We start from the raw sequence: 24406 nt of genomic DNA, 5'->3' as shown, positions 1-24406 counted from the left end.
TTTTACGCATCGAATTCCTCCAAACCGTGCAGACTCGATGCACTTTTACCCGGTTCATGTTGGAAAAGCAATGATCTGACTGTTCCTGACAGCTGTGTCCTCGTCTCCACGCATCAGGGCACTGCTGAGTTTCTGACTGGTCATATTTTCCCATCGAGCGTCAGACCAAGACTCCGTTCGCGTCCGCTCCCCTTCTCACACTCCTCCCTGTTTCTGTCTCGCCCCGTGGAGTGGAGACCATCCCCGCTGTAGTAGTGGCGTCCTTTTTCATTACTATCTGCGGATGCTGCGGAGCAGGAAATGCCTCGTGATCTCTCGCCGGTCATTTAGCGAGCTGACTGCGTGGCTGCGTAACGCGGAGAGAAGGCGCGCGGACTAATTGGATCGACGCGGGCACTTCGTGCGTCAGGATGCTCGCGGCGGGTCGACGCTGCGCCCTGACGGCGGCGGCGGTGGTCGGTGAGTGCTGTCGGTGCTCTCGGGTGCTTCTTTAAACGCGCTCCAAGGTCGCCGACGCGTCTTTGCGCGCTCGCCGGAAAACGGCTTAGATCATCGCTGCGCGCGTAATTGACTCGCCGAGCGACTAAAAGCATCCATTAGGCGTGTCGCTCACTGTGTGTCCATTAAGACGCGGTGGCACCACAATGTGCCCGTAAAACGCCACGAAAGACTTTCCGTCCGTATTGGCCAGATGTTATTTATTCCGACGGAGGGAGACCGCAGGGTGCCTGATTGTTTCTACATGCAGCCGTTCGGTCCACGCTCTGTCAGGTCGCCTCCTGTTGAAGTCAGTCAGTCCAGTGTCTTAACAGGACAGACTTTACTCACAAGTCTTGTCATTAAGCAAAAAAAGTGTCCGTTTTTTTCACCATGAGTTGTCAGAAAGTTCGCTTGTCATGTATAATTATGCCTGAAACAAAACAACCGCTGAATGGATCTAGTTTTCCAGAAATCTGAAGTCATAATTGGTCTGAAGTACTTTTAAAAGCTGTACATCCAAATGAATGGTGGACTAACACCAGCTGTAGTTAGGGCTGCGTTAGTAATAGACATGTGTCAGGGTCCCTCCGGTGATGGGACGTGAGCTGAGGCTCAGCTCCTCAACGTCCAGGTCATGTTCAAGTTCAAACCTGAGGGAAAAACACCAAAGTCGGGGGAACGTCTCAAAGCAGAGCACGCAGCGTATGTCTCTCTTTAGCTTTTAGATTCCTCTGCTTACATGTGATGCCGGCGTGTGAGGGTCATTAGAGAATTGAGTTAAACCCAGAGATAAGTGTGTGTGTGTGTTTGTGTGTGTGTGTGTGTGTGTGTGTGTGTGTGTGTGTGTGTGTGTGTGTGTGTGTGTGTGTAAAGGGATCAGCTGAAGCTCACATTGCAAATTACTTCAATAACATCAAGCAGTCGTGTTTCTTGGCCCAGCGTGACCCCTTCACCCCCCCCCCCCCATGCTCCCGGCAGCTTTGGGCCGGCTGTTGCTTGGTCTGACTGCACCCGTCTGCCGCAGCTGGTTGTAGTGATGCAGGGTGAGTACAGGAGGGTAGAGGACCCTGGGTGGGAGATCCCGCGTTATCGGAGCTGCCTCTGCTGCGTTTATAGCCGCGGCGGCGCTGGACATTCCTGACGAAGACGAGGCCACAGGTGGTTTGAGTTTAGCTGCTGAGCAGAAGTGGGTCTGGCTTCAATCACCACGAGCTGGACCTGATGTGAGAAGAATCAACATCTCTTCTTTTGCCTACAGAGACAATTTTCTTTTAGCTAATCTGTCAGTTGTCTTTCGGTGATGTGATTAACCTCAATTTTCGGTTTGGTTTTAAACATGACGTTTTATTTGATTAATAGTTCAAAACGTCAGTTCACAGGTTCTTGGTCTGAATGAGCTCACACGCTTTCTGAGCGTCCATCTCCCTGCACAGACCTCAGAGCATAGATGACACATTTATCACACATTTGTCATTCAGACAGCGGTGTGCCTAGTCACACGTGTGGAGATTTGACGTCTTTATCTCCCTGCAGCAGCCCCTGATACAGTGCAAGGACGGAAAAAGAAGCGAAGGGTCAGTGAGACACAGACTGATTCAGATTCCTCCACTCCTCAGAGGAGCCGCTTGTTGTTTTCCTGCAGTCTCCCTCATCTCCGTCTTGGGAATTGGCCTCTTCTCTGCATTTTGTTAGCATGCAGAGAGCTGCGGTGGATGCCAGTTAATGTATTAAGCGATAAGGTCAGCGGGTGTAAGTCCTCCAGCATCAAAAGCTGGTCCAGACTGTGTAGCGAGCCAAGGCCCGGCTGCCATTAGCGACGTGTCCTCCCCTCCTCTCCGTCCTCCTCTGCTGTCTTTGGTTTGAGTCAGCGAGTTCCAGGGTCAAAGCAATCAGCACTAATCTGATGTAAACCTTCTGCTGGCAGCAACAAACAGCTTCCCTCATGTATTGATTCAGCCAGTGTCTGAAAGACAATCAAAGATTGTTGATTGATACAAACTCCTTCACATTAGGGTCAAACTTTGTACATAACGTAGGTGAAGAAGTGAACAACTCAACAAGTTTCCTCCTCAGCTGAAAGATGGAATTTTTAAAGAAAAGCCTTGTGCATCGTCAGCTCAGCCACGCGATGCAGTCACCTGAAGCTGGAGCAGAACGCGGATTCCTGTCTGCTCTGGCAAAGATAAGACGCAAGGAAAACATGAAGATACAGCGTAGTTCCTTTTTCCTGCTGGAATAAACGATAGCTTCAAACACACAGTGCCAGCTGAAAGCTCATTTAATTTGGATCTTGACATTGAAACAAACTTTTGTGCAGGTGTGATATGAAAGATGTTTATCAGCGCTAGTTGCGTGGGACCTGTGGTTGTTATTCACTAATCACTTCAAGCTCTTCCGAAGTGTCACTCTCAGCGACATCCACTGCAACTTTGCATAAAAAAATCGAAAATAGCAGCTTGCTGAAGATACAATTTAGTAAATATAGTAAAAATATAAAATGTATATATTTTACTGTCTTAGTTTAAGTCAAAAGTTTTAATTAAATTTTTTTATAATCAAATAATAAATGACAGCAAGTTGTTAACGTTATAAAGGTGTCACTTTTTCAAATGAAGTCAAGCTTGTGCTGCTCGGGTGCAAGTGGTGTCAGAAAATAGCTTCTCTGGCAGGAAGTGGCTGTAAACACTGAAGAGAAGAACATACATTTCCATGAACTGTGGTGAAAGGATGGTTCAAAAATTTAGCATGTGAGTCGTTAAAACCACAAAAGGCCACCCACATGACTTTTCACGGTCGACCCGCTGCAGATGAGTAATGCTCTTCAGAGGTATGAGTTTAACGGCGTCAGGCGTAGAATTGGAGGTGCATTGGTAGATTCTGCATGTGTGTAGTTGATAGTCAGATTAATAAAGTGTGTGTGGGCTGGGTTGGGCACAGATCTGAGTCATCTTTGAGTCACGCTCTCTCATTCTCTTCTGCTGAAGACAGGAAAGTGAGGCCGCTCTAAAAGAGAAGTTTCTTCTTCACGTTTACCCTTTTCCTCCCAGCGAACGTGAAGTCCTTTTCTGCAGAACTTGGCTCCTCCAAGACGCAAGAAAAGAGAGAGAGAGAGCGATCTGTCTGTGACGTCTCGGGATCCGGATCCTCCTCTAATTTTAAAACAAACCCGGAGACCCGTGTGCGTGAGTGATAAGGGAATCGTTTCCAAACACGCTCTTAACGCCTGTCATCAGGCATCACTGGAGCAACCAGACGCTCGTGACCGTGTGAGCATCATGTGTCGTGTCCGCTCGCGTAGGTCACCGCACGGGGTCGAGCCACACACAGAAACACCCTGAACACATGAAAAGCACTTTGAGCCGTCATCACGGCTCATCGCTCATCACCTCTTCGCTCACTTTTTGGACTTTCGGGAGCTTCTTCTTAAAACGAATGCCTCCATTCCTCCACCGGTCGGACCCCTGGCGCTGCTTAGTGGCCGTCAGGCATTGGGACATAGAGGCAGAGCAGACAGGGAGGAGCGAGAGGATAACGGGCTAAAGAGAATGTCTGCTTCAGGGAATCTGGGATACCAGGAGATTGCATTATTCACAGCAGAGGAGTGAAATGTGGAGAGGGTGACTTACTGTACAGTAGGCCTCCCTGCAGCATCTACTGTATATTCATTCTCATGCTTAAACATTTTCAAGAGGGGGCTTTTTGGGAAATGTACTCAGGAAATCAATGCTCATTTATTTGTGTTGATAATGGAGCAAGAGGACAAAGCTGAATAGTTTAGAACCTCCTGTGAGCCAAAGCAGATACTGTACATTAGTCTGTGCATCAGCAACAGCCATCAATGAGCAATTAGGGTCTCCTTTTTGATAGACTTTGGGGATTATATTAATTTTATTTAAATACAAAGGCTGTGGAATATTTAATATTGTGTACATGTTTAGTCTGCATGAATTCACAGAACACTTGCTGCAATTAAAGGCAACATTTCCGTCCTGGTTAATTAGGGAAAGCAATGCTGGCAAACTCGAACCGTGAGGCCTCACTTGCAATCGGTGCAGATTATTGACCTGCTACAGAACTGTAGAGTGTATTATGGGATGGACACGGCCACTGTTGAGCTGTTTCCCAGTATTGACTTCCATTTTGAACATTTTTGTTTTGGGTGTAGTTTATGATAAAGTGACTTTTTTGTTCAACAGGATTTAGGTCCGTCTGGAGTCATTTCCTTGTTTTCGCTGGTCTGTGCCAACCGAGACCCCGTACCCTCCGTCCAGAAGAAACACAAAACGAAACTTGGATGCAAACACATACTTCCAGTCCTTTGGGTCTGGGAAGTGCCGATAGCCTCACAGTCTAGATGTGTACGTGTGGTTTTGCAGCCTGAGCAACGCTGCATCTGTGCACCAGGCCTGTCAAGCAGAGCCCCCCCCCCCCTCCTCCGTCTCTCTCCCAAGCCAGGAGTGGGCCACAGCGATCCATCAAACTGGCATCACACCGGCAGCGTTGGAGCTGCGGCGTCGCCCGGGGCAACGTGTTCACGCGAACCTCCCCAGCGAGAAGGCCAATGTGAACGTCCATGCTAGCTAGAACGCTTCATGGGAAAACTGCCTGTTGTAGCGTTGTCCTGCTCTGACGCGCTGCAGGTCAGACAATGCATGGAACCTGTCGCCTGGTTTGAACCGGGTTCACAGGAAGCTATAAAGCAAAGCGTGAAACCAGACATTTTTTCAAGCTTTGTGCTCCGTGGAGAGTCTCGTGTTGGATTTCCGTCGCCTGGATGAAAGCAAGGCCGCCCTGGTGGTGGCCTGGTGATGCTCTGGAGCCTGTGGGGCTAAAAAAGCTGCAGCCTGTGGAACGTCAGATTGATGCGTCCACATTGAAAAAGTGCAGCTTTACTTTATTGGAGCTGACATTTGCAGCCTCGCATGTGCCAGCTGAGCATCTCTGCTCAACGCCCTGTTACAGTATAAGACGAACTGAAATCCTTTGAACCTTGGAAACTGAAGGTTCATACCAGCCGCAAACTCTGATTATGACGCCGTGTCCTTATCTGATCTCAGATCAGGGTTTTCAAATTTGTACATAGGTTTTTGTTTTTATATTGTTCATTTACAGAGGAAGAAGGCACCATGATTGAGAATAAGATCAAGTCTACTTTGTACTCTTGATTTACCTTTCGGTTTAGATTTTAGTTTACGAACTGTGCGCATGATTTAGTGGGTATTTGTGTTTTGTGTGGTTTCACCAAGCGTTGAGCCGAGGTGTGACCCTCCCTCAGAGCGGAGGTTGTCACCTTAGAAGTGTCGCATTGAAGCGAAACCACAGCTCAGCTTCGGTGCGCGATGTCGCTGTATTGTTCGTTTCATCCCTTCGAGTCTTCATCTTCATCTTATACATGTACTATACGAGTGGAACAGACTTTCCTTAAATGGTGTTGTGTATCTAACTAGAAGCACTTTGTTTCCCATCAAATCCTGTACTAATTAAAATTTCAACAGCGTGGACGGTGGAGATCAATGTGAGTGTGGGTCGCTAAAAGCCTTGAGCATTAAACTAAAGATAGCACAAATAAATCTAAACCTGACTTTGGGTTTTATTAGATGTAATATTCAAAATAGAAACCACATACGATTAAATGATTGTTTATAGCACTGAGTGACTGCAAACATTAGAGTGGACTTAGTACCAGTAGAAAGTTTACTCACGCTATGTTTTCCCATCGTTTCCCTCATGCTATGCTGCTTGTTGACTCTGGAGGAAGGTCGCTCTCCAGCCCCTCAGTGTGTGTATTTTTAGTTCCTCCAGAGTTGTTTGATGTGTCTCAGGAGGCCCCTCATCCCAGCCTCTCCTTAATTTAGCAGCCATAGTGTATGGATATGGTTAGGAGGATGTCAACCATCCCTGCAATATAAAGAGATTTTCTGGCGAGTTGAAAGATTCGACAGCCGTCGGGGGGGATGATCTCATGCGTGGGTCAGTTTGTGAGCCTGCGTGTTTTTTGCGCCGGTGGAGAAACAGCGCTCGGGAGGATACATCTGGAAGTTCCTGCAAAGTGGAACCTGACACCGCGGAGCCCGAGCGTTCAGTCAACGGAGGAGAGGATGTGCGAAGACAGGAGCCGAGGGATGCTGGGATGGGTGGCCGGGGTGTGGGTGTTAGGGGGGGGGCAAGACGAATGAGGGGAAAGAAATAGAAGGGGAGATGGATGAACTTCTTATGGGAGAAGGATTGGAAAAGGAATTAATGAACGGGCGGAGCACAGGAAGCGGACTGAAGAGTGAGCAGGGAGGAAGGAGCCGACTCTGGAGAGTGTCATTCTGTCAGTTCAGTCCTGGACTCCCTGCCATGAAGTCAGCAGTGCCTGGTCCGTCCTCACAAGTTACAGGATAATAGCAGCAGAAAGGGAGAGAAGGACCGCCACGTATGAATGAACCTGAAATGAATTTACCTGCATCCTATACAGTCGCTATCACTGAACATCAGGGGATCTGGACACGCCCACTTTTATGAGCCCTTGTGTTCACTACGCCGCCTACGCCAAAGACAATGCAGCCTCTGAGCAGGCGGCCAAGCCCGACTTAGAGCCAGCAGAGCTAAAACCTGTCAGAGGTTCAGCTCGCGATAACAGTTCCCGGAGCGATTAAAGGGGGAAGCGGAGGAGGAGGTTGAAAAATAGACTGGAGCTGAAGAAGAAATGCGACGGAGAAGACGAACAGATTGAGATCAAAGATCAAAGGAGAACGTTTGGAAATGTTTCAGTTTTCCCACTCACCCTAAACCTAGCTGCGAGCTAGCTAGGGTTAGCGTTAGCCACGAGCGCTACAAGCTAGCACACGGCGCATGGATGTCCAGGTCCTAAAGCCCCTTTGGCCTTAAGGGTCAAACCCTCGTCCAACATAAAAACACCCATTAGTTTATTCTTTCACTCCAGCTGATGTATCATTAACATTATCCAGTTGCTGAGCTTCTACAGATGTTTGCCCGCTTTAATTTCAGGGGCTGTATTTAAATGGTCTGCCTTGGATCCTCTTAACAGCTGACACGTGTTTTTTTGCTTTGCCTGATTAAGGGTGAGTTCCTGGCTCACCTAATGACTTTGTTGGCCACAGGTGCTGATTTGTGTTCAGCCCTAAAGCCTATTATAGCTGGTTGGACATGCTACAGATGAGTGGGTGCCACTTGGGTGTGTGCGTTTGCTGTGACTGAACAAAGCCTTGAAGCCCACAGGTGCTGACTTGGGGTCATTTTTATCGCTGGTCTCATGACTCGCAGGCCAACAGGTGCTGATCTTTGCTGCTTTTCTGTCCTAGTGCGGCTCATATCTGTGTTGTGTGTGTTTGGTTTTGGTTTTGGTTATTTGTGGCCTCGGAGAGCAGCAGGTTTTTATTGCGGGTTAGTGGGGCTGACAGGAACAATCAGACTCACGTGGAGCCTAACTAGAAGCAGGCTGGCTGGAACCTCACACATATGATGTTTGCACCTGATTATAAATCACTGGTTACCAATAATGAGGTTTTTCTTCCAATAATCAATCAGACTTTTAATGTATGGCCTCAGCTGCAGCAGCTTCAGTTCTGCATCGCTGTCACCACAGAGACAGACCTCAGTTGTAAAGTAGGTTTTACTGTGGCTATAGTCATAGGAGGAAGTGAAAGGTACTATGTTAAAACTGTAATATTCAGCTAATGAAACAATAATAAACACCATTAGTAGTGGAGTTGTCTGATTTATAAAATATGAATTAAGCTGTTTAACATGCTTTGAATTATTTATTATGAACAAATAGGACAGGTTGATTAATGCAAGCGTGTGCTGTGAAATAGGATAAGGCAGATGATTTCATGATAATGCTTGAAGTCGTACTGAGTGGTAAATAAATGTCTGTAACAAATTTCACTCAAACCCCACTCGTTTGGCAGACGTCATCCCGACACAAGGATTGAGGCAGTTACAGAACTCACAGGTTATGATTTGAGCAGAGCAGAGAGGGACAGTACGTGGGACTGTACTTGAGCTCAGTGTGCGATCAGTGAAAAAGGCCTCGCTGGCTCCAAGCCACGTTATCTCATCTGAATTAGCTGCGTACAGTGTATCTGAGGGAGTGAGCGAGGGTGCGTGTGTCTCTACCTGTGGATGTGTGAGGATGTCCTCAGGTTAATAGAAGCATCAGTTGGAGCTGGGTGGAATTTGAATTGTGTTTTTGTCAGACGCGTTAGCCATTAAACATCGTCATCAAAGATCGGATTCCTTTTTTTATTTGTCTCTGTGTGTGAGGCCTGTGTCTGCCCATGGCTCCTCTCCTCCGTCCTCCCGCACAACTCTGGGAATTGCATAAATTGCATGGCAGGAATTCCCTGACACGCCAGATATAATGTCTCATTGTGCCTGCGCCACAATGAGACACGGACGGATTTCTGCAGAGCCTCTGTGATAAACGCCGCTCGGTGACAGACGGGCGCAGACTGCGCAGGGAGCAGAGAGGAGGCCTTTGTCCTGCGGGTCAGACCGGACTCCATGCAAAGGGCTTCACAGTGATCTTTGAAATTCCTCCAGTGTCCTCCACATGGATGATGTGTGTGTCTGTGTGATGTGGTTCACTTAGTTCATCTTGGTCTTCCATCGCTATTTATACAGTGTTACAAAACACTAGATACCAGTAGAGTTAAATAGTTGCATATCTTATATTTATTAAATGATTATGTTATGAGATCTATTTATTTGTCATTTCTTAGTCGTCATCCTGCATTTTATCAATATTTATTGACATGATTTAATTATTTATTATTATTAGTGTTATCAGATTATTTTCTCCGCCCTCACTGTTTGTGTCCAGTAGTGTATTATTCTAACCTTCCTCTCTCTTTCTCTCTCTCTCTCTCGCTGCAGTGCTGCTGGCGTGCGTGCTGTCCTTCAACGTGGACCAGAACAACGGCCTGTCGTTCAGCGGGCCACTGGAGGACATGTTCGGCTACACCGTCCAGCAGTTTGAGAACAGCGAAGGGAAGTGGTGAGTGTCGTCCGCCGATCGCCCTCGAGGCGTGGAGCAGAAAAACAAAAAAAACCCCCACAACAATCACAAGACCAGAACTTCTCAATTAACTGCGTGGATGAAATTAGGAATGAAACCATGTTGTTGAGATAGAGACAGACAGCAGAATAAATCATCTGAGGATGTCAATTGTGTTCACAAAGCTCATCGTTCCCAATGACACAAACACCGATGGACAGAAGCTGCCGTCTCATGCTGCAGTGGCAGTAAAGTTAACAAGCAGCAGCATGTGGATGCATAAACTCTAAGATTTGCTCAAAGGAAGGTCACCACGCAGACTTTCCCTTTGAGTTTTGTGCAGATGTTTGTAAAAGCTCAGTCCCTTCATGCAGATGTGCACATACCCTCACGTTGTATATATTCCCACCCACACGCATTACTTTCCATGGTCTTCACTGTGCTGTTGTGCAACATGATGTACAACGGTCCTCTGTGTCTGAATGAAAAATGTAATATTTAGCTTTGTGTGTTTAAGCCTTGACATTCAGAACTTAAACAGAGGTCAGCTTGCACGTAAAAAAATGCAAATATGTTTTTATGTGTTATTTGAAAGAGGCCTGATCCAAGGTCCTACAATAACACACGCCCAGTCGAGTCAGATTCAAATGCACAGCCGTTAACGTTTCACCTGTGAACCTGCAAAGCGAAGGACAGCGCGGCAGCTGCTGCTGCTTTACGACTCCAGCAGTTAACTGTAAACTGGCCACTGGAGTGTCCTCGCACCGAGCCTGTAAACGCGGCGGGGCCAAGCATCCGCGGCTGCTTCGCTGGAACTGCTCCAAACCCATGTTTATGCCCTTGTTAAACCCTATTACAGTGTGCTTTACCAGCACCGTGTCTCTTCTCCCTCCCTTAACTATCAGCCGGGTCCTCAGCGCCGCGTCTACGTCTCTTGCAGAGTCTCATCAAGTTCACGTGAGATCGGTTCCTGATTGTCGGCTGTCACTGACCCTCTGCACTGTTCACTCAAACCTCTGGTTCTGCACCGTCGCCAGATCCTGATGTTTTCCAGAGTTCAAAGAAAACGTACGAGCCAAAAGGCGATAAGGGCCTGGACACACAAAAACAACGTGGGGGGAAAGCAGTGAGAGGATGCAGCAGATCTGAGGAATGAGAGCGGATGAAAGGCGGCAGAGAAGTAAAAGACTGTGGAAACGAGGAGGATGGGCCATAAAATTAGAGATGATATGTAACTCTCAGAGTGCACATGAAGGTGGCACGCGGGCTGCCGTAAATGCAAGGTGACTGATTGCCTGCAGCTGCGTCCTGCAGACCCCCACCCATTAGCTCATCAGCAGCGTTGAATGGTGGATCAACTGCAAAATACGTTACATGTGGCACAGCTGGTTCACATGAACAGGAGATGCACCCACCACATGTTTGGTCCCGTCCACTAACTCCGCTGCAAAATCCATATGTTCCTCTGTCACCATCACCAAATGAAAGCTTGACTAATAAGACATTTTTTATCTAAAATAGCCCAGTCAGGATTTAATCAACACATCATGTGGCTTTATTGACATTTTATTCCATTAGCAGTAGTTAACAGGCAGTTAGTAGTAACAGTCCGAATCAATTAAAAGAATAAGGAGCCACGGTTTCCTCCTCCTCGGCGTATTTACTGTAAATAAATGAATAATGTAGTGGTGGTTCTGAGTCGAGAGCATGTTATCGCTCCACTCCGACCGGGGCCCATTAGAGCTGAGGAACGTTAATAAGCCCCAGTGTTTAGAAGAAGAAGATGACTGACTCTGTTTAGCATCACGTGGGCGTCAGCGTAGCCAGAACACCTCCTATCCAATATACTGTCCACTGTACTGCAGTATGTACTTGGGATTTACTTAATTAAAGGCGTGTTTGTTGGCTTGTTTTTGTGCTGATCTACGTGTGATGATGAAGCGGCGTCCGCAGTAAAACCTCTGTGTGGTTCCAGGGTTCTGATCGGATCCCCGCTGTCTGGGCAGCCGGCGAAGCGCACAGGAGATGTCTACAAATGCCGCGTGGGGAAGGAGGACAACACGTGCGTCAAACTGGAGCTGCCCCGTAAGAGCGAGCGCTGCACGAACAGCAAATGAAGCAGGAAGAAATAAGTAGAATAACAGCAGAGCCACAGTCAGATCCGTTTTACTTTAAAATGTAAAAATGACACTTTGCAATGATGTAAGGAGAGCAAAAATTGGATTTTGCCGTTTCCCGGTGGAAATGATGACGTCTGTGTAATGAGTGCATGGGCCTGAAATATGCGTGACTGCCCCTAAACTGTGTGTGCTGTGTGTGTGTGTGTGCGCGTGCGTGCGTGCGTGCGTGCGTGCGTGTGTGCGCGTGCGTGCGTGTGTGCGTGCGTGTGTGTGTGTGTGTGTGTGTGTGTGTGTGCGCGCGTGCGTGCGTGTGTGTGTGTGTGTGTGTGTGTGTGTGTGTGTGTGTGTGTGTGTGTGTGTGTGTGTGTGTGCGCGTGCGTGCGTGCGTGTGTGTGTGTGTGCTTGGGAGCAACTGCAGAAACTGTAAATCTTGCTCCCTGCTACGTTTCTTTTTTGGTCTAATGTCCGACTGGGTCTCCTGGAGAGGAAGCGCTGCCCTTCTGAACAGGAAGGCAGAAAGTAAACAGAGTTTTTAATGTTTCATCCTCCCAATTATATTGTAATTAAACAGATAAGCGCGATGTAGCTCGGAGACAGCAACATGTGCGATCACTGTCTGTGCTCGGCCTCAAAAGGCCGAGGGTGAGTCTGGATGATGAAGCTCTTGTTGAGGGATTAATACATTATTGTTCACACCTCAGAATTAGGTGCAGTCGTTTTTACGAATGCAGACGCTAAATCCTCACAAACTGGAAAACATCCACCTAAAACATTCTCAGCTGTTTCTTGAGAAACTCAGAGGGAACACGAGTCCGACCCTGGATGTCTCAAAAGCAAAGATTTGTGTCTTTGCGATGGAAAGGCTTTATCAATCAGTCACGAGTCTGGTCCCCGTGGAGTCATTTCGCCCGTGCCCACTGCCGACGCCTTACTCCCACATTCCTAGAGCCGTCCCCACACTGGCTTTACTTCCAGTGTAACCAGAGACGCCAAACCATAATGAGCAGTGTGACATTAGTGTGGTCATTGTGTCGTAATGTTTAATCACCAGACTGACAGGTGGTTCTGCCAGGACTGTAAAGTATAATGAAATACTGGCAGGACGGGCTTAACACCCACAGTGATGGAATCGACTGCTGCAACATGTTTCTGTAACCATAATGGGCTCAAATTAAAATGAAATGCAGGACTACAACCATTATTTATCATGGGCATTTACTGGAACACCAGGAAAACTCAGTAAGTTCCTGTTCTTTATAGCAGCTTCACAAATGGATGTTTGATTTGATTGATTTTTGTTATCTATCGATTTTCAAACAATTTTCAATAGTTCAGTCTAGACGAAGTAGGAATGTGTGATAAATGGGATTGGTTCTGATACCAGCAGTTTGCCATAGACACAGAGTGTGTTCTCGACTAGAAGGTGCCTTTTGTCCCACGTTGACGTCTCACAAGGAGCAAAATTCTGTGTAACTTACTTTTCCAATCTAAAAGTTTACAGTGGGCCGCAAGAGATGAGCGTGGATCTAATAAGGAAAATATGCTTTAGCTCTGAGGTGGAATGTTGGGTTGTGGTTCCTTTTAAAGCTCGAGGGCAGGAGATAGAGAAAGGACAAAGGTGAGAGCAGGAATCTGCTGAATCTAAGCTTCATTTCTAAAGGGCCACTGAAATCCCCCCAAAAACGCTCCGACTGAGACTGGTAACGAGCTGAGTCCTGCAGCGAAAGGTTCCGCGGATCCCTCAGGAAAATGGGAAGCAGATCCGAGGCATTCCCAAGCGGAGGCTTTGTCATAACAGGCTAATTTTAGCCACATGTTGTGATTGCTTAATGATTCCTCTGCTTTTCTTATTCGCTTCAGCTGCGAATATATCGTTTTTTTTCTGCGTCCATGACATAGAGAGAGGAAGTATGTTAGAGTCATGAAACCAACTATGTTGGACCACATGCCAGTGATTATTACTGTACATCTTCTCGGGGCAGGCGGAAGTGAGGAAGGTTTGAGTGACTCTCTTCCTGTGGGAACATGGAGAGGAATTTGTCCAGCTGTTCCTTCTCTGCACCGCGTTCTGTTTGTCTCACTCTGTTTATTCACCCATGTTTTTCGTAGAAAACACAACAGTTCCCAACTTACGTGAAGTCAAGGAGAACATGACCATGGGAACCACGCTGGTGACCGATCCCAACGGAGGATTCCTGGTGAGGGGGACGATGCTCTTTATAGTATACGACAGCGGGCTATAGTGAAGTTCTCATAAGCAGACAGTGAAGCAGGACGGATCTTTGCATATGTTCACTGGACCTTTGAACCGCTTGGAAACAGAGGGTTTATCCCTTCATGCTTCCCAGCCAGGCTCCATGTCCTGGGAATGCAGCAGGATACTGTAAATCAAAGATGGGCTTTAAGTTTTATGTTTATTAGAGTTTGCCTTTTTGATTAGTTGGTCAACATTCAAACACACTTCAGGAAATGTGTGATGATGCAAGACATGTAATTGAATTAATGAGACAACAAAGTTTTATATTAAATCATCTGTTGTAGAAAATAATCTAAAAGAATGTGAACTCGTGCCTTCGGTGAGTTTCTGGGAGCCCGTTCATAGAAATAACTTCGCTATCATATATAATAACTGAATTTTTTCGTAAGTGTTGACAGCTTTGCACATCGGCTCGGAGTGAAGCCAGTAAAAACAGCAGACTCCCATCAGTGAGCTGAAGGTGCAGGGCTGATAAACAGGTGTTGTCTTACTCCTGTAGAGCCGCATTAGCATTAGCATTAGCATTTAGGGCAAAGTAAGAATCCTGTGTGTGTCGTTCCTGCTCTGTGTTGTGCTAACCGAGTGTTCCGTTCACCTCTGCAGGCGTGCGGCCCTCAGTACGGCTACATGTGCGGCCCGCAGCTCTACATCTCCGGCGTCTGCGCCAACGTCAGCTCCTCCTTCCAGATCCTCAACTCGGTGGCACCGACCGTGCAAGGTACGCGGCCCGATGGGAGCGGATGGAGCGGACCTGCTCAGGAGGGGAGATCTGAATCTGCTCCTGGCGTCGGTACCACCCAGACCCCCCCCCCCCTCCCTGAGAGGAGGGGGAGATTAGAATCTCTCTTCTTAACGTAAACTTGTCTGTGGCTTCGGCCCAGCTGCCGCGCGGTTTGCCCAATTTAGGAGACAGTCGACTGCGCTGCGTTCGCCAGGAAGGAAACCAGATAGAACCAGAGAAGTGCTGTTGCTTTCTGCTTTTATTTCACATGTAGAAACTGAGAAATAAACTTTTTTTTTTTTTGCAAACAAAAAAGGGTCTTCGAGTGTAAATGACTATTTATCAGAATCGTACTGCAGACATTTAACCTCGTGTAATGACTATAATTATTACCCTCGACACCAGGGGTTCCCATCTATCTGGCTTATGACCCCAGAACAGACCGATTACTACAAGCGCTGACCCCAGAACAGCTACCAGATGTGACCTGTTCATCCCAAGGCTAATAGCATCTTAAAGTCATTCGCTGTGAATCCAGCGATCTGTGAAAGATCAACCGAACTCACTCTTGCTATCCTTTGTGGACTCGTTCCAGAGTGTGGGAAGAAGCTGGACATCGTGATGGTTCTGGACGGCTCTAACAGTATCTACCCGTGGTCCAGCATCATCGACTTTCTGCGCCGCTTTATTGAGAATATAGAGATTGGACCTGAGCGCTCACAGGTCAGTTATGATGACAGATTATGACTGTGTTGTGAGTTTCCTCCATTATGGAATTTTTACATACCAACAGAAAGAAAAACTGTCCTTTAAGACCTTCAAGTCTCCAAAGTGAAGCAAAGCCTCTGTCTTGTTGAGTTGTACCTCGAGTTTATTTCTGCCTACGCGTCTCGGCGGTTTGGTTTTATTATGGTTACACTGATCTGGTTTGGAGCTGGTGAAGTTTTCCAGAGGGAAACGCTGGAAAGTCTTCCCGCTGCACAGCCCGGCGGGCGTGTGTCACATCTTCCGCGGCTGCTGAAGTCCTGCGCCGGCTGTATAAAGACCGTTTTGTCATATCGGCCCGCCAGCCGCGACCACATCCTCTGCAGCCTGTCTGACGAGAGGCGTCGGAGCTGAGACCGAAAAGGAGGCAAACGCGAGTGTTTGTGTGTGTTGCAGGTGGGAATCGTGTCCTACGGCGAGACCGTGACTCACCGCGTCAACCTGAGCCAGTTCGACAGCACTCCCAAGCTGCTGAGATTCGTTGAAGACCTTCCTCAGCAGACGGGCTTCAAGACCATGACCTTCTTGGGAATTGATACTGCCAGGTAGTCATCACTAGTCATTCTCTTGCGTCAGCTCAGTGTGACGCTCCCCTATTAAATATTAAGCTTTTTAATTTCAAGTTGCTTGGACAACAGACACGGTGTCATGATCCGTGTCTTTGTTTCTAGTTGTTCCCTGTTTTCACGTCATGTCCTGCTTGTCTTATTTTGGTTCCAGTTTCCGTTTCCTGTTTTATTTTGGTAGTCTCCCGGTCTCTGTTTTGTGTTCTAGCTTTACTTCCGGTTTCTTGTCTTGTCACAGCTGTCCCTGCTCATTACCCACACCTGCACTCTGTTAGTCATCAAGTCACTGTGTATTTAACCACCACCTGTGTCCTTAGTTCCCTGCCAGATTGTCGTATTCTAGTTCCCTGAGTGTTCGTGTTTGATGAGTTGAGAATGAGTTGAGCGTCCCTAGTTTCTTGAGTTCCCTGAGTGTTCGTGTCTCTCGTGTTTTGTTCCTGTTTGCACCGTGTATCCTGCCCGACCTGGATTATCATCTTACCGTGAGTTTTTGCCTGTTCCCTGCCTGTACTTTTGCCGAGCCTTTTTGTGTTGACCTGGACCGTCTGACCGTGCCTTAAAGAATAAACCTTTTGTTGATTATAATATCGTCTCCGTGCTGTGCATGTGGGTCCGCCGTCTGCCCGAGTCCCTGACAGAACAATCTGGCCCCACTTGGACCCAGCCAGCACTTAGCCTCCGGTCAGGTCAGTGACTGTTTTTCCCCTTGTTTTTTACGGCAAATATAACTCCCCCGCGGAAGTATGGTTTCGGTTTCATCCTCTCCGCCTCGTCGGATCGTCGTGCCTGCACCAACCTGCCCAGCTCCATGGTTATTTCCCTGGGAGGATTTCCTGCTCTCACGCGGTCCTCAGCCTCCAGTTCAGCCGCGCGCTGCTCAGTCTCCAGTTCAGCCGCGCGCTGCTCAGTCTCCAGTTCAGCCGCGCGCTGCTCAGTCTCCAGTTCAGCCGCGCGCTGCTCAGTCTCCAAGTCAGCCGCGCGCTGCTCAGCCTCCAAGTCAGCCGCGCGCTGCTCAGTTTCCAGTTCAGCCGCGCGCTGCTCAGTCTCCAGATCAGCCGCGCGCTGCTCAGTCTCCAGTTCAGCCGCGCGCTGTTCAATCTCCAGCTCAATCGTGCTTTGCCCAGTCTCCTGCTCAATCGTGTTTTCCCCAGTCTCCAGCCCAAGCTCCAGACGCCGCGGCCCCGTTTCACCATGCGGATCCCGGTACAGAGGTCCGGTCCACACCGCGCCCAGCGCCTCAAACGACGGACAGTCGCAGCTGCTCCGGACGGCGACGGCGGCGGCGCGGGTCCAGGATCCCGGGTCCCGCGGTCTCGGTCATGGGGACTGAGCAGCCTTCTTCCCCGACAGAGGAGCCCCTTAATTCTCTGACTGACTGTGTCCCTCTGATAACAGGCATCCCAGACAGCGTCGCCCGACGGGTCCACCTCCTCTGCTCTCCTCCAGTTGCCTTTCTCTTCGCCCACCTCATGAACACCGCCAATTCGGCTACAGACCAGGGCGCGAGAGAACAACTGTTCGAGGAAGCAGCCGCTCTCGTCCGGAGGGAGCCTGTCCTGCGTGAGGCCCTGCAACTCCCGGGCCTGCAGCCAGCGGTCGCTTCATGCCCCACCTCTCAGTCAGGTCAGCCGTGTGTTACTCATGCCCCGGTGCAGCCCTGTCGTCTCCAGGTCCCAGCCCAGTCGAACCTAGTCCAGACCCCAGATCAGCCGTGTGTTGCCCAGACCCCAGATCAGCCGTGTGTTGCCCAGACCCCAGATCAGCCGTGTGTTGCCCAGACCCCAGATCAGTCGTGTGTTGCCCTGACCCCAGTTCCGTCCTTGTCCCCGTCAGAGGGCGCCGTCCGTCTGACGACTGTTAACCCCACCCAATCAGGCCCGACGTCTCCCCCGTCGAGCTCGGCAGCTGTAAGCTGTCATGCCAGCTCCGGAGGGGACGCCGCTCCAGTCCCTGTCGGCCATGTTGCGGCCGTTCTAGTTCCTGTCGGCTCCTCAGAGGAGGACGCCGTCCCTGTTCCCGTCGGCCATATTGAGGCCGTTCTAGTTCCAGTTCCTGTCGGCTCCTCAGAGGAGGACGCCGTTCTAGTTCCTGTCGGCCAAGTAGAGGCCGTTCCAGTCCCTGTCGGCCATGTTGCGGTCGTTCCAGTTCCTGTCGATCCGTTAAAGGTCGTTCCTGTCCCTGTCGGCCATGTTGAGGTCGTTCCAGTTCCTGTCGGCCATGTTGAGGTCGTTCCAGTTCCTGTCGGCCATGTTGAGGTCGTTCCAGTTCCTGTCGGCCATGTTGAGGTCGTTCCAGTTCCTGTCGGCCATGTTGAGGTCGTTCCAGTTCCTGTCGGCCATGTTGAGGTCGTTCCAGTTCCTGTCGGCCATGTTGAGGTCGTTCCAGTTCCTGTCGGCCATGTTGAGGTCGTTCCAGTTCCTGTCGGCCATGTCGAGGTCGTTCCAGTTCCTGTCGGCCATGTCGAGGTCGTTCCAGTTCCTGTCGGCCATGTCGAGGTCGTTCCAGTTCCTGTCGGCCATGTCGAGGTCGTTCCAGTTCCTGTCGGCCATGTCGAGGTCGTTCCAGTTCCTGTCGGCCATGTCGAGGTCGTTCCAGTTCCTGTCGGCCATGTCGAGGTCGTTCCAGTTCCTGTCCCTGTCGGCCATGTCGAGGTCGTTCCAGTTCCTGTCCCTGCCGACCAAGTTGAGGTCGTTCCAGTCCCTGTCCCTGCCGACCAAATTGAGGTCGTTCCAGTCCCTGTCCCTGCCGACCAAATTGAGGTCGTTCCAGTCCCTGTCCCTGCCGACCAAATTGAGGTCGTTCCAGTTCCTGTTCCTGTAGGCCAAGTTGAGGGCGTTCCCGTAGGCCAAGTAGAGGGCGTTCCCGTAGGCCAAGTAGAGGGCGTTCCCGTAGGCCAAGTAGAGGTCACCCCTGTCTCTGACCCCGTTCCTGTCGACCCTGTAGCGGTCGTTCCAGTCCCCGTTCCTGTCGACCCTGTAGCGGTCGTTCCAGTCCCCGTTCCTGTCGGCCCTGTAGCGGTCGTTCCAGTCCCCGTCTCCCTTGGGGCCGCCCAGGAGGAGGCAGCACCGGCGGCAGTTCCTGCGCACCTCCAGGGGGAGGTCGCGCCAGCCGCAGTTCCTGCGCACCTCCAGGGGGAGGTCGCGCTAGTCACAGTTTCTGCGCACCTCCAGGAGGAGGTCGCGCCAGCCGCAGTTCCTGCGCACCTCCAGGAGGAGGTCGCGCCAGCCGCAGTTCCTGCGCACCTCCAGGAGGAGGTCGCGCCAGTTGCAGTTCCTGCGCACCTCCAGGAGGAGGTCGCGCCAGCCGCAGTTCCTGCGCACCTCCAGGAGGAGGTTGCGCCAGCCGCAGTTCCTGCGCACCTCCAGGAGGAGGTCGCGCCAGCCGCAGTTCCTGCGCACCTCCAGGAGGAGGTCGCGCCAGCCGCAGTTCCTGCGCACCTCCAGGAGGAGGTCGCGCCAGTCACAGTTCCTGCGCACCTCCAGGAGGAGGTCGCGCCAGCCGCAGTTTCTGCGCACCTCCAGGAGGGGGTCGCGCCAGCCGCAGTTTCTGCGCACCTCCAGGAGGGGGTCGCGCCAGTTGCAGTTCCTGCGCACCTCCAGGAGGAGGTCGCGCCAGCCGCAGTTCCTGCGCACCTCCAGGAGGAGGTCGCGCCAGTTGCAGTTCCTGCGCACCTCCAGGAGGAGGTCGCGCCAGTTGCAGTTCCTGCGCACCTCCAGGAGGAGGTCGCGCCAGCCGCAGTTCCTGCCGACCTCCAGGAGGGGGTCGCTCCCGTCGTAGTTCCTGCCGACCTCCAGGAGGGGGTCGCTCCCGTCGTAGTTCCTGCCGACCTCCAGGAGGGGGTCGCTCCCGTCGTAGTTCCTGCCGACCTCCAGGAGGGGGTCGCTCCCGTCGTAGTTCCTGCCGACCTCCAGGAGGGGGCCGCTCCCGCCGTAGCTCCTGCCGACCTCCAGGAGGGGGTCGCTCCCGTCTCGGCTCCTGCCGACCTCCAGGAGGGGGTCGCTCCCGTCCCGGCTCCGGCCGCACCAGCATCGGTTCCTGGCGGCCCGGCTCCGGCCGCATCTGCATCGGTTCCTGGCGGCCCGGCTCCGGCCGCATCTGCATCGGTTCCTGGCGGTCCGGCTCCGGCCGCATCTGCATCGGTCCCTGGCGGTCCGGCTCCGGCCGCATCTGCTTCGGTTCCTGCCTCTCGTCGCGGTGGTCCAAGGAGGACGCCGCTGGTTCACGTCTCTCGTCGCGGTGGTCCAAGGAGGACGCCGCTGGTTCCTGCCTCGTCTCTGCCTTTGCTGCCGGACTGGTGGCCTCGCCCTCGGCGCATCCTGCTGCTGGGATGGCGCTGCCTCCTGCGGCGTCGTCCGCCTCGACTCCTCAACCGCCTGGATCAGCGTTCGCCTGGAGGACGCTGCCATGCGGGGTGGTCCCCGGGGACATCGTCCCAGCTCAAGGGCACTAAGAGTGCCATCCTGGCTCAGCGGCTGCTGGGCAGGGTCTCGCCACGCCATCACCCTCCGTGAGGGAATCCCTGAACTTCATGTTTTCTTGGTCATGGACTTTTGTAGTGTTTGTGGACTCTTGTTTTGGCCCTCCTCCGGTCCTCCCTCCACCCACCCTGCTCATGTACCTTGAGGGGTAGGGATTCGGTCCCTCCGCCTGGGACCACCCTCCGCCCGCCCTGGTTTGGGGGGGGAGGCTTCCGTAGGCGCCGTGGAAGGCGCCATAGGGGGGGGGGGTACTGTCATGATCCGTGTCTTTGTTTCTAGTTGTTCCCTGTTTTCACGTCATGTCCTGCTTGTCTTATTTTGGTTCCAGTTTCCGTTTCCTGTTTTATTTTGGTAGTCTCCCGGTCTCTGTTTTGTGTTCTAGCTTTACTTCCGGTTTCTTGTCTTGTCACAGCTGTCCCTGCTCATTACCCACACCTGCACTCTGTTAGTCATCAAGTCACTGTGTATTTAACCACCACCTGTGTCCTTAGTTCCCTGCCAGATTGTCGTATTCTAGTTCCCTGAGTGTTCGTGTTTGATGAGTTGAGAATGAGTTGAGCGTCCCTAGTTTCTTGAGTTCCCTGAGTGTTCGTGTCTCTCGTGTTTTGTTCCTGTTTGCACCGTGTATCCTGCCCGACCTGGATTATCATCTTACCGTGAGTTTTTGCCTGTTCCCTGCCTGTACTTTTGCCGAGCCTTTTTGTGTTGACCTGGACCGTCTGACCGTGCCTTAAAGAATAAACCTTTTGTTGATTATAATATCGTCTCCGTGCTGTGCATGTGGGTCCGCCGTCTGCCCGAGTCCCTGACACACGGAGGCTCCGTAACTGAAAGCTCAGCAGGAAATATTGATATTGGTGCAGTGCTATTTAATACCTAACTGATGGCCCCAAAAGTTTATGAACTCAAAAGTCAAATGTCATAAAAACTTAAAACTGTTGATTATATGCGACATATTCTTCATTTAACTCTTTTAAATCTTTTAATCTTTTAGTTTAAACCTGTTCTGACTGCTAAATACCAAAATGAGCTATGTTATTCAGTGGCTTCACTTAATATCTTAAGTTAAGTAAAAGCGAAATGTTCCCACTAATTCCTAATTCAATTGAAATCATTTAATCTGACCACTGAAATCATGAGAGATGCTCAGATGGAAGACATCGCAGCTCCGTGACGGTCACCCAAACCAACAACATCTTCCCTCCTGGTGCTGCACAACCCACACATCCCCCACAACGCTCAGCGACCCAGAACCCCCGGGCCGCTGCAGTATAGTAAACAGTAGCCCCCATTGTAATGCAACTCTCAACCAGAGATACTGTAACTAACAGTTAATTTTTCAGTGTTGGAAAGAGCTACAGTCAACTAGCAGCCATTGAGGCGGCTGAATGAAATAAATGATACCGTGTTAATAAAAAGTAATAAAAGTCAGTAAGTAAGTAAATAATTAACATTGTGTTTTTCATACAGTTTTGAAGCTGTACAGTTAAATGAGTCCACTCTACGTGGCAACTGAATATACTGCAGTAACTGGACTTAACTATGCCCGACAGGAAGGAGGCCTTCATGCCTGAGCGCGGTGCACGACCTGGTGTGAAGAAGGTCATGGTAATCGTGACTGATGGTGAGTCGCATGACTTCCATAACCTGGACAAGGTCATCAAAGACTGTGAAAACGATGACATCGAGAGGTTTGGCATTGCTGTGAGTACAAACTACCTTTGGGTTGTTTTCTGATCACCTTTAACAACATTTACTATATTTTACCTGGACTATTTTTTTGTGTTTTGACGTCTTATTGTGGTTTCCAGGTCTTGGGAGACTACAATCGCCAAAACAAAAGTGCAGAGGAAGTACAAAAGTTCATTAAGGAGATCGAGTCCATCTCCAGCGAGCCGCTGCGAGAGCATTTCTTCAACGTGTCTGATGAGGTGGCCTTGTTGAACATTGTAGATACTCTGGGAAGCAGGATCTTTGCTTTGGAAGGTACCCCTGAAGGCACCACGGACATTGAAGCACAATCACCTTCGTTGTTTATGTTGAAACACTCAAATGTGTAGTAGAATTTCTTATATACTTGCTGTATTCTTGCTTTTCTCAGCTACTACCAGCAATTTCACCTCCTCCATTGAGATGGAGATGTCCCAAACTGGATTCAGTGCACATAATTCTAGAGTAAGTCCAAAATCAGCTGTAAATGACACGTATTAATGCTGTTGGTTCTGTGTATGAGTGGTACGAAGATTTTCCCACCGCGTGAACCCACCAGACAGTGTCACAGTGTTATCGCTGGTGCATCTTCCACCCGTTGGCCATTCACCTCGGTCAAAGGATTCCAGACAAGGACACACACACACACACACACACACACACACACACACACACACACACACTGCCGCAGACTGCTGCGGTTTCTGTCTGTGAGAAACACACACGCAAAAGTTGAACATGAGCCGAGATGCTGCTAAATACTGAATCAGATGCTTGTTCCGGACAGCGAAAGATCAACACGCTTCCTTTAGCTTCTGCGTGCGATCCTCAGATTCATTAAACAGGTATTTCCTATGTGTATTTAAAACCAAGGCTTCCTTCTTACGCCTCTCATTCAGCTCCTGACTCATGTTTATCACTGTGTACACTGACGCTGATGCTGCATGGCTCATTCAACATAACCCAACACAGTCAGATGAGTCAGGCTATGGCCTTTGGACCCTCATCTTCCTCTGAGAGCATTTTAGTGGTTCAGATCATATATTCTTCTTATTATTAATAGTATTTTTCGTTATTCATTCAATATTATATATTCAACTCAAGTATTCCATGTGCTATACCTCTGTTATGGACCATGGAGGGATGGTTGTCCACTATTTACTGATGTCGCCTGCAGGAAGGGGTGTTACTGGGAGCAGTGGGAGCGTATGAGTGGAATGGGACCGTGGTGACGCACAAGGACGGGAGAACGATCACGCCTGTGAAGAACGCATTCTACAACGCAAACGTTGAGAAAGGCTACGAAGGGCTGGCCGGGTACCTCGGTGAGTCGCCTCGTCTTTACAGATGCGTTATCTGTGAGGAGGAACAGACGTAAACACTCAGACGCACTGTTTCTGTCCCGATAAACACACATCGAGGTTAAAACTGGTCAGCGTTTCATATTCCTGACCAAATAAAGGACGAGTGCTTGAACTCTTTTCCTTCTGGCATCATCTATTTGTGTTTTGTCTGAGTTGGGTCGCTGGCTCCAGTAGAAACCAGATTATCAGAACCGGTCCTGACCCGACCACCGGGTTTCAGCTTCTGCCTGTCTGCACATATAACAGGCTCATTTGCTCAGGCTGCATTGCACCATGGGAGTTGTAGTCAAATTTTCACCACACGCTTTATTATGTGTTTTAACGTGGATGGATGTGAGGCCTGGAGGGAGAATGCTCATACCGTACATGTAGAAGTCCACTCTGTGACTTATGCAACACTGGCTGTGGAAAAAATGAAGAGATTCTACGTCCAGAAGCTGGAGGCGCCCAGAATAGCCTCCCGTGTAACAGCTCTATTGCAGTGTAAATGAATCGATGACAGGCCGGGATTAAACTTGTCAGTGACGTTAAGTGTTGCCTGTACTAGAGCTAATAGCCTTTGTGTGGAATCAGCGTGGTTTTGTGGTGGAGCAGGTCCAGTTACCTTCATTATGTATTTCTACTTTTACAGGATTAGATCGGGGGCTTTAGGAAAATAACGCAGCACAGTACAGCCTTTATTAAACTGTATATCCAGTAACATAACACAGAGGATACACACAGAGGTTCGTTTTCCACTTCAGCATCGGAGAACTGATTGGAGTGTTTTTGTGTTAAACAGAGAGTCTTCTTAGCGTAATACAGCCAAAGATGAAGTGAAACCCTACAGCTGGAGCATAAACACAGTGTGCCTCGGGTGGAGGAGAACCATATGTAATCTGTCTAACTGAGACAGCGGATGTCACAGTGAAACCGCACGCTCCTCTCTGTGTCCCGCTGCC

At 49.9% G+C, this 24406-nt stretch overlaps 1 protein-coding gene across 1 annotated transcript in view; it reads left to right on the top strand.

The window, feature by feature from the left end:
* Positions 1 to 187: 187 nt before the first annotated feature.
* The window catches only part of itga1 (integrin, alpha 1), a 32408-nt gene continuing 8189 nt past the window's right edge, over positions 188 to 24406 (top strand). The window contains exons 1-11 of the mRNA XM_029168779.3: positions 188 to 459; positions 9364 to 9484; positions 11460 to 11569; positions 13714 to 13802; positions 14465 to 14579; positions 15178 to 15305; positions 15744 to 15892; positions 21945 to 22095; positions 22203 to 22377; positions 22493 to 22566; positions 23279 to 23426. Of these exons, the coding sequence (XP_029024612.1) occupies positions 411 to 459; positions 9364 to 9484; positions 11460 to 11569; positions 13714 to 13802; positions 14465 to 14579; positions 15178 to 15305; positions 15744 to 15892; positions 21945 to 22095; positions 22203 to 22377; positions 22493 to 22566; positions 23279 to 23426 (1309 nt within the window). The 5' untranslated portion in view covers positions 188 to 410. The remainder of the gene's footprint in view (positions 460 to 9363; positions 9485 to 11459; positions 11570 to 13713; positions 13803 to 14464; positions 14580 to 15177; positions 15306 to 15743; positions 15893 to 21944; positions 22096 to 22202; positions 22378 to 22492; positions 22567 to 23278; positions 23427 to 24406) is intronic.

This window comes from Betta splendens, chromosome 12, assembly GCF_900634795.4.
Source record: "Betta splendens chromosome 12, fBetSpl5.4, whole genome shotgun sequence".
In the NCBI taxonomy this organism is placed as follows: domain Eukaryota; kingdom Metazoa; phylum Chordata; class Actinopteri; order Anabantiformes; family Osphronemidae; genus Betta; species Betta splendens.
This window is presented reverse-complemented; position numbering and strand designations above follow the sequence as displayed.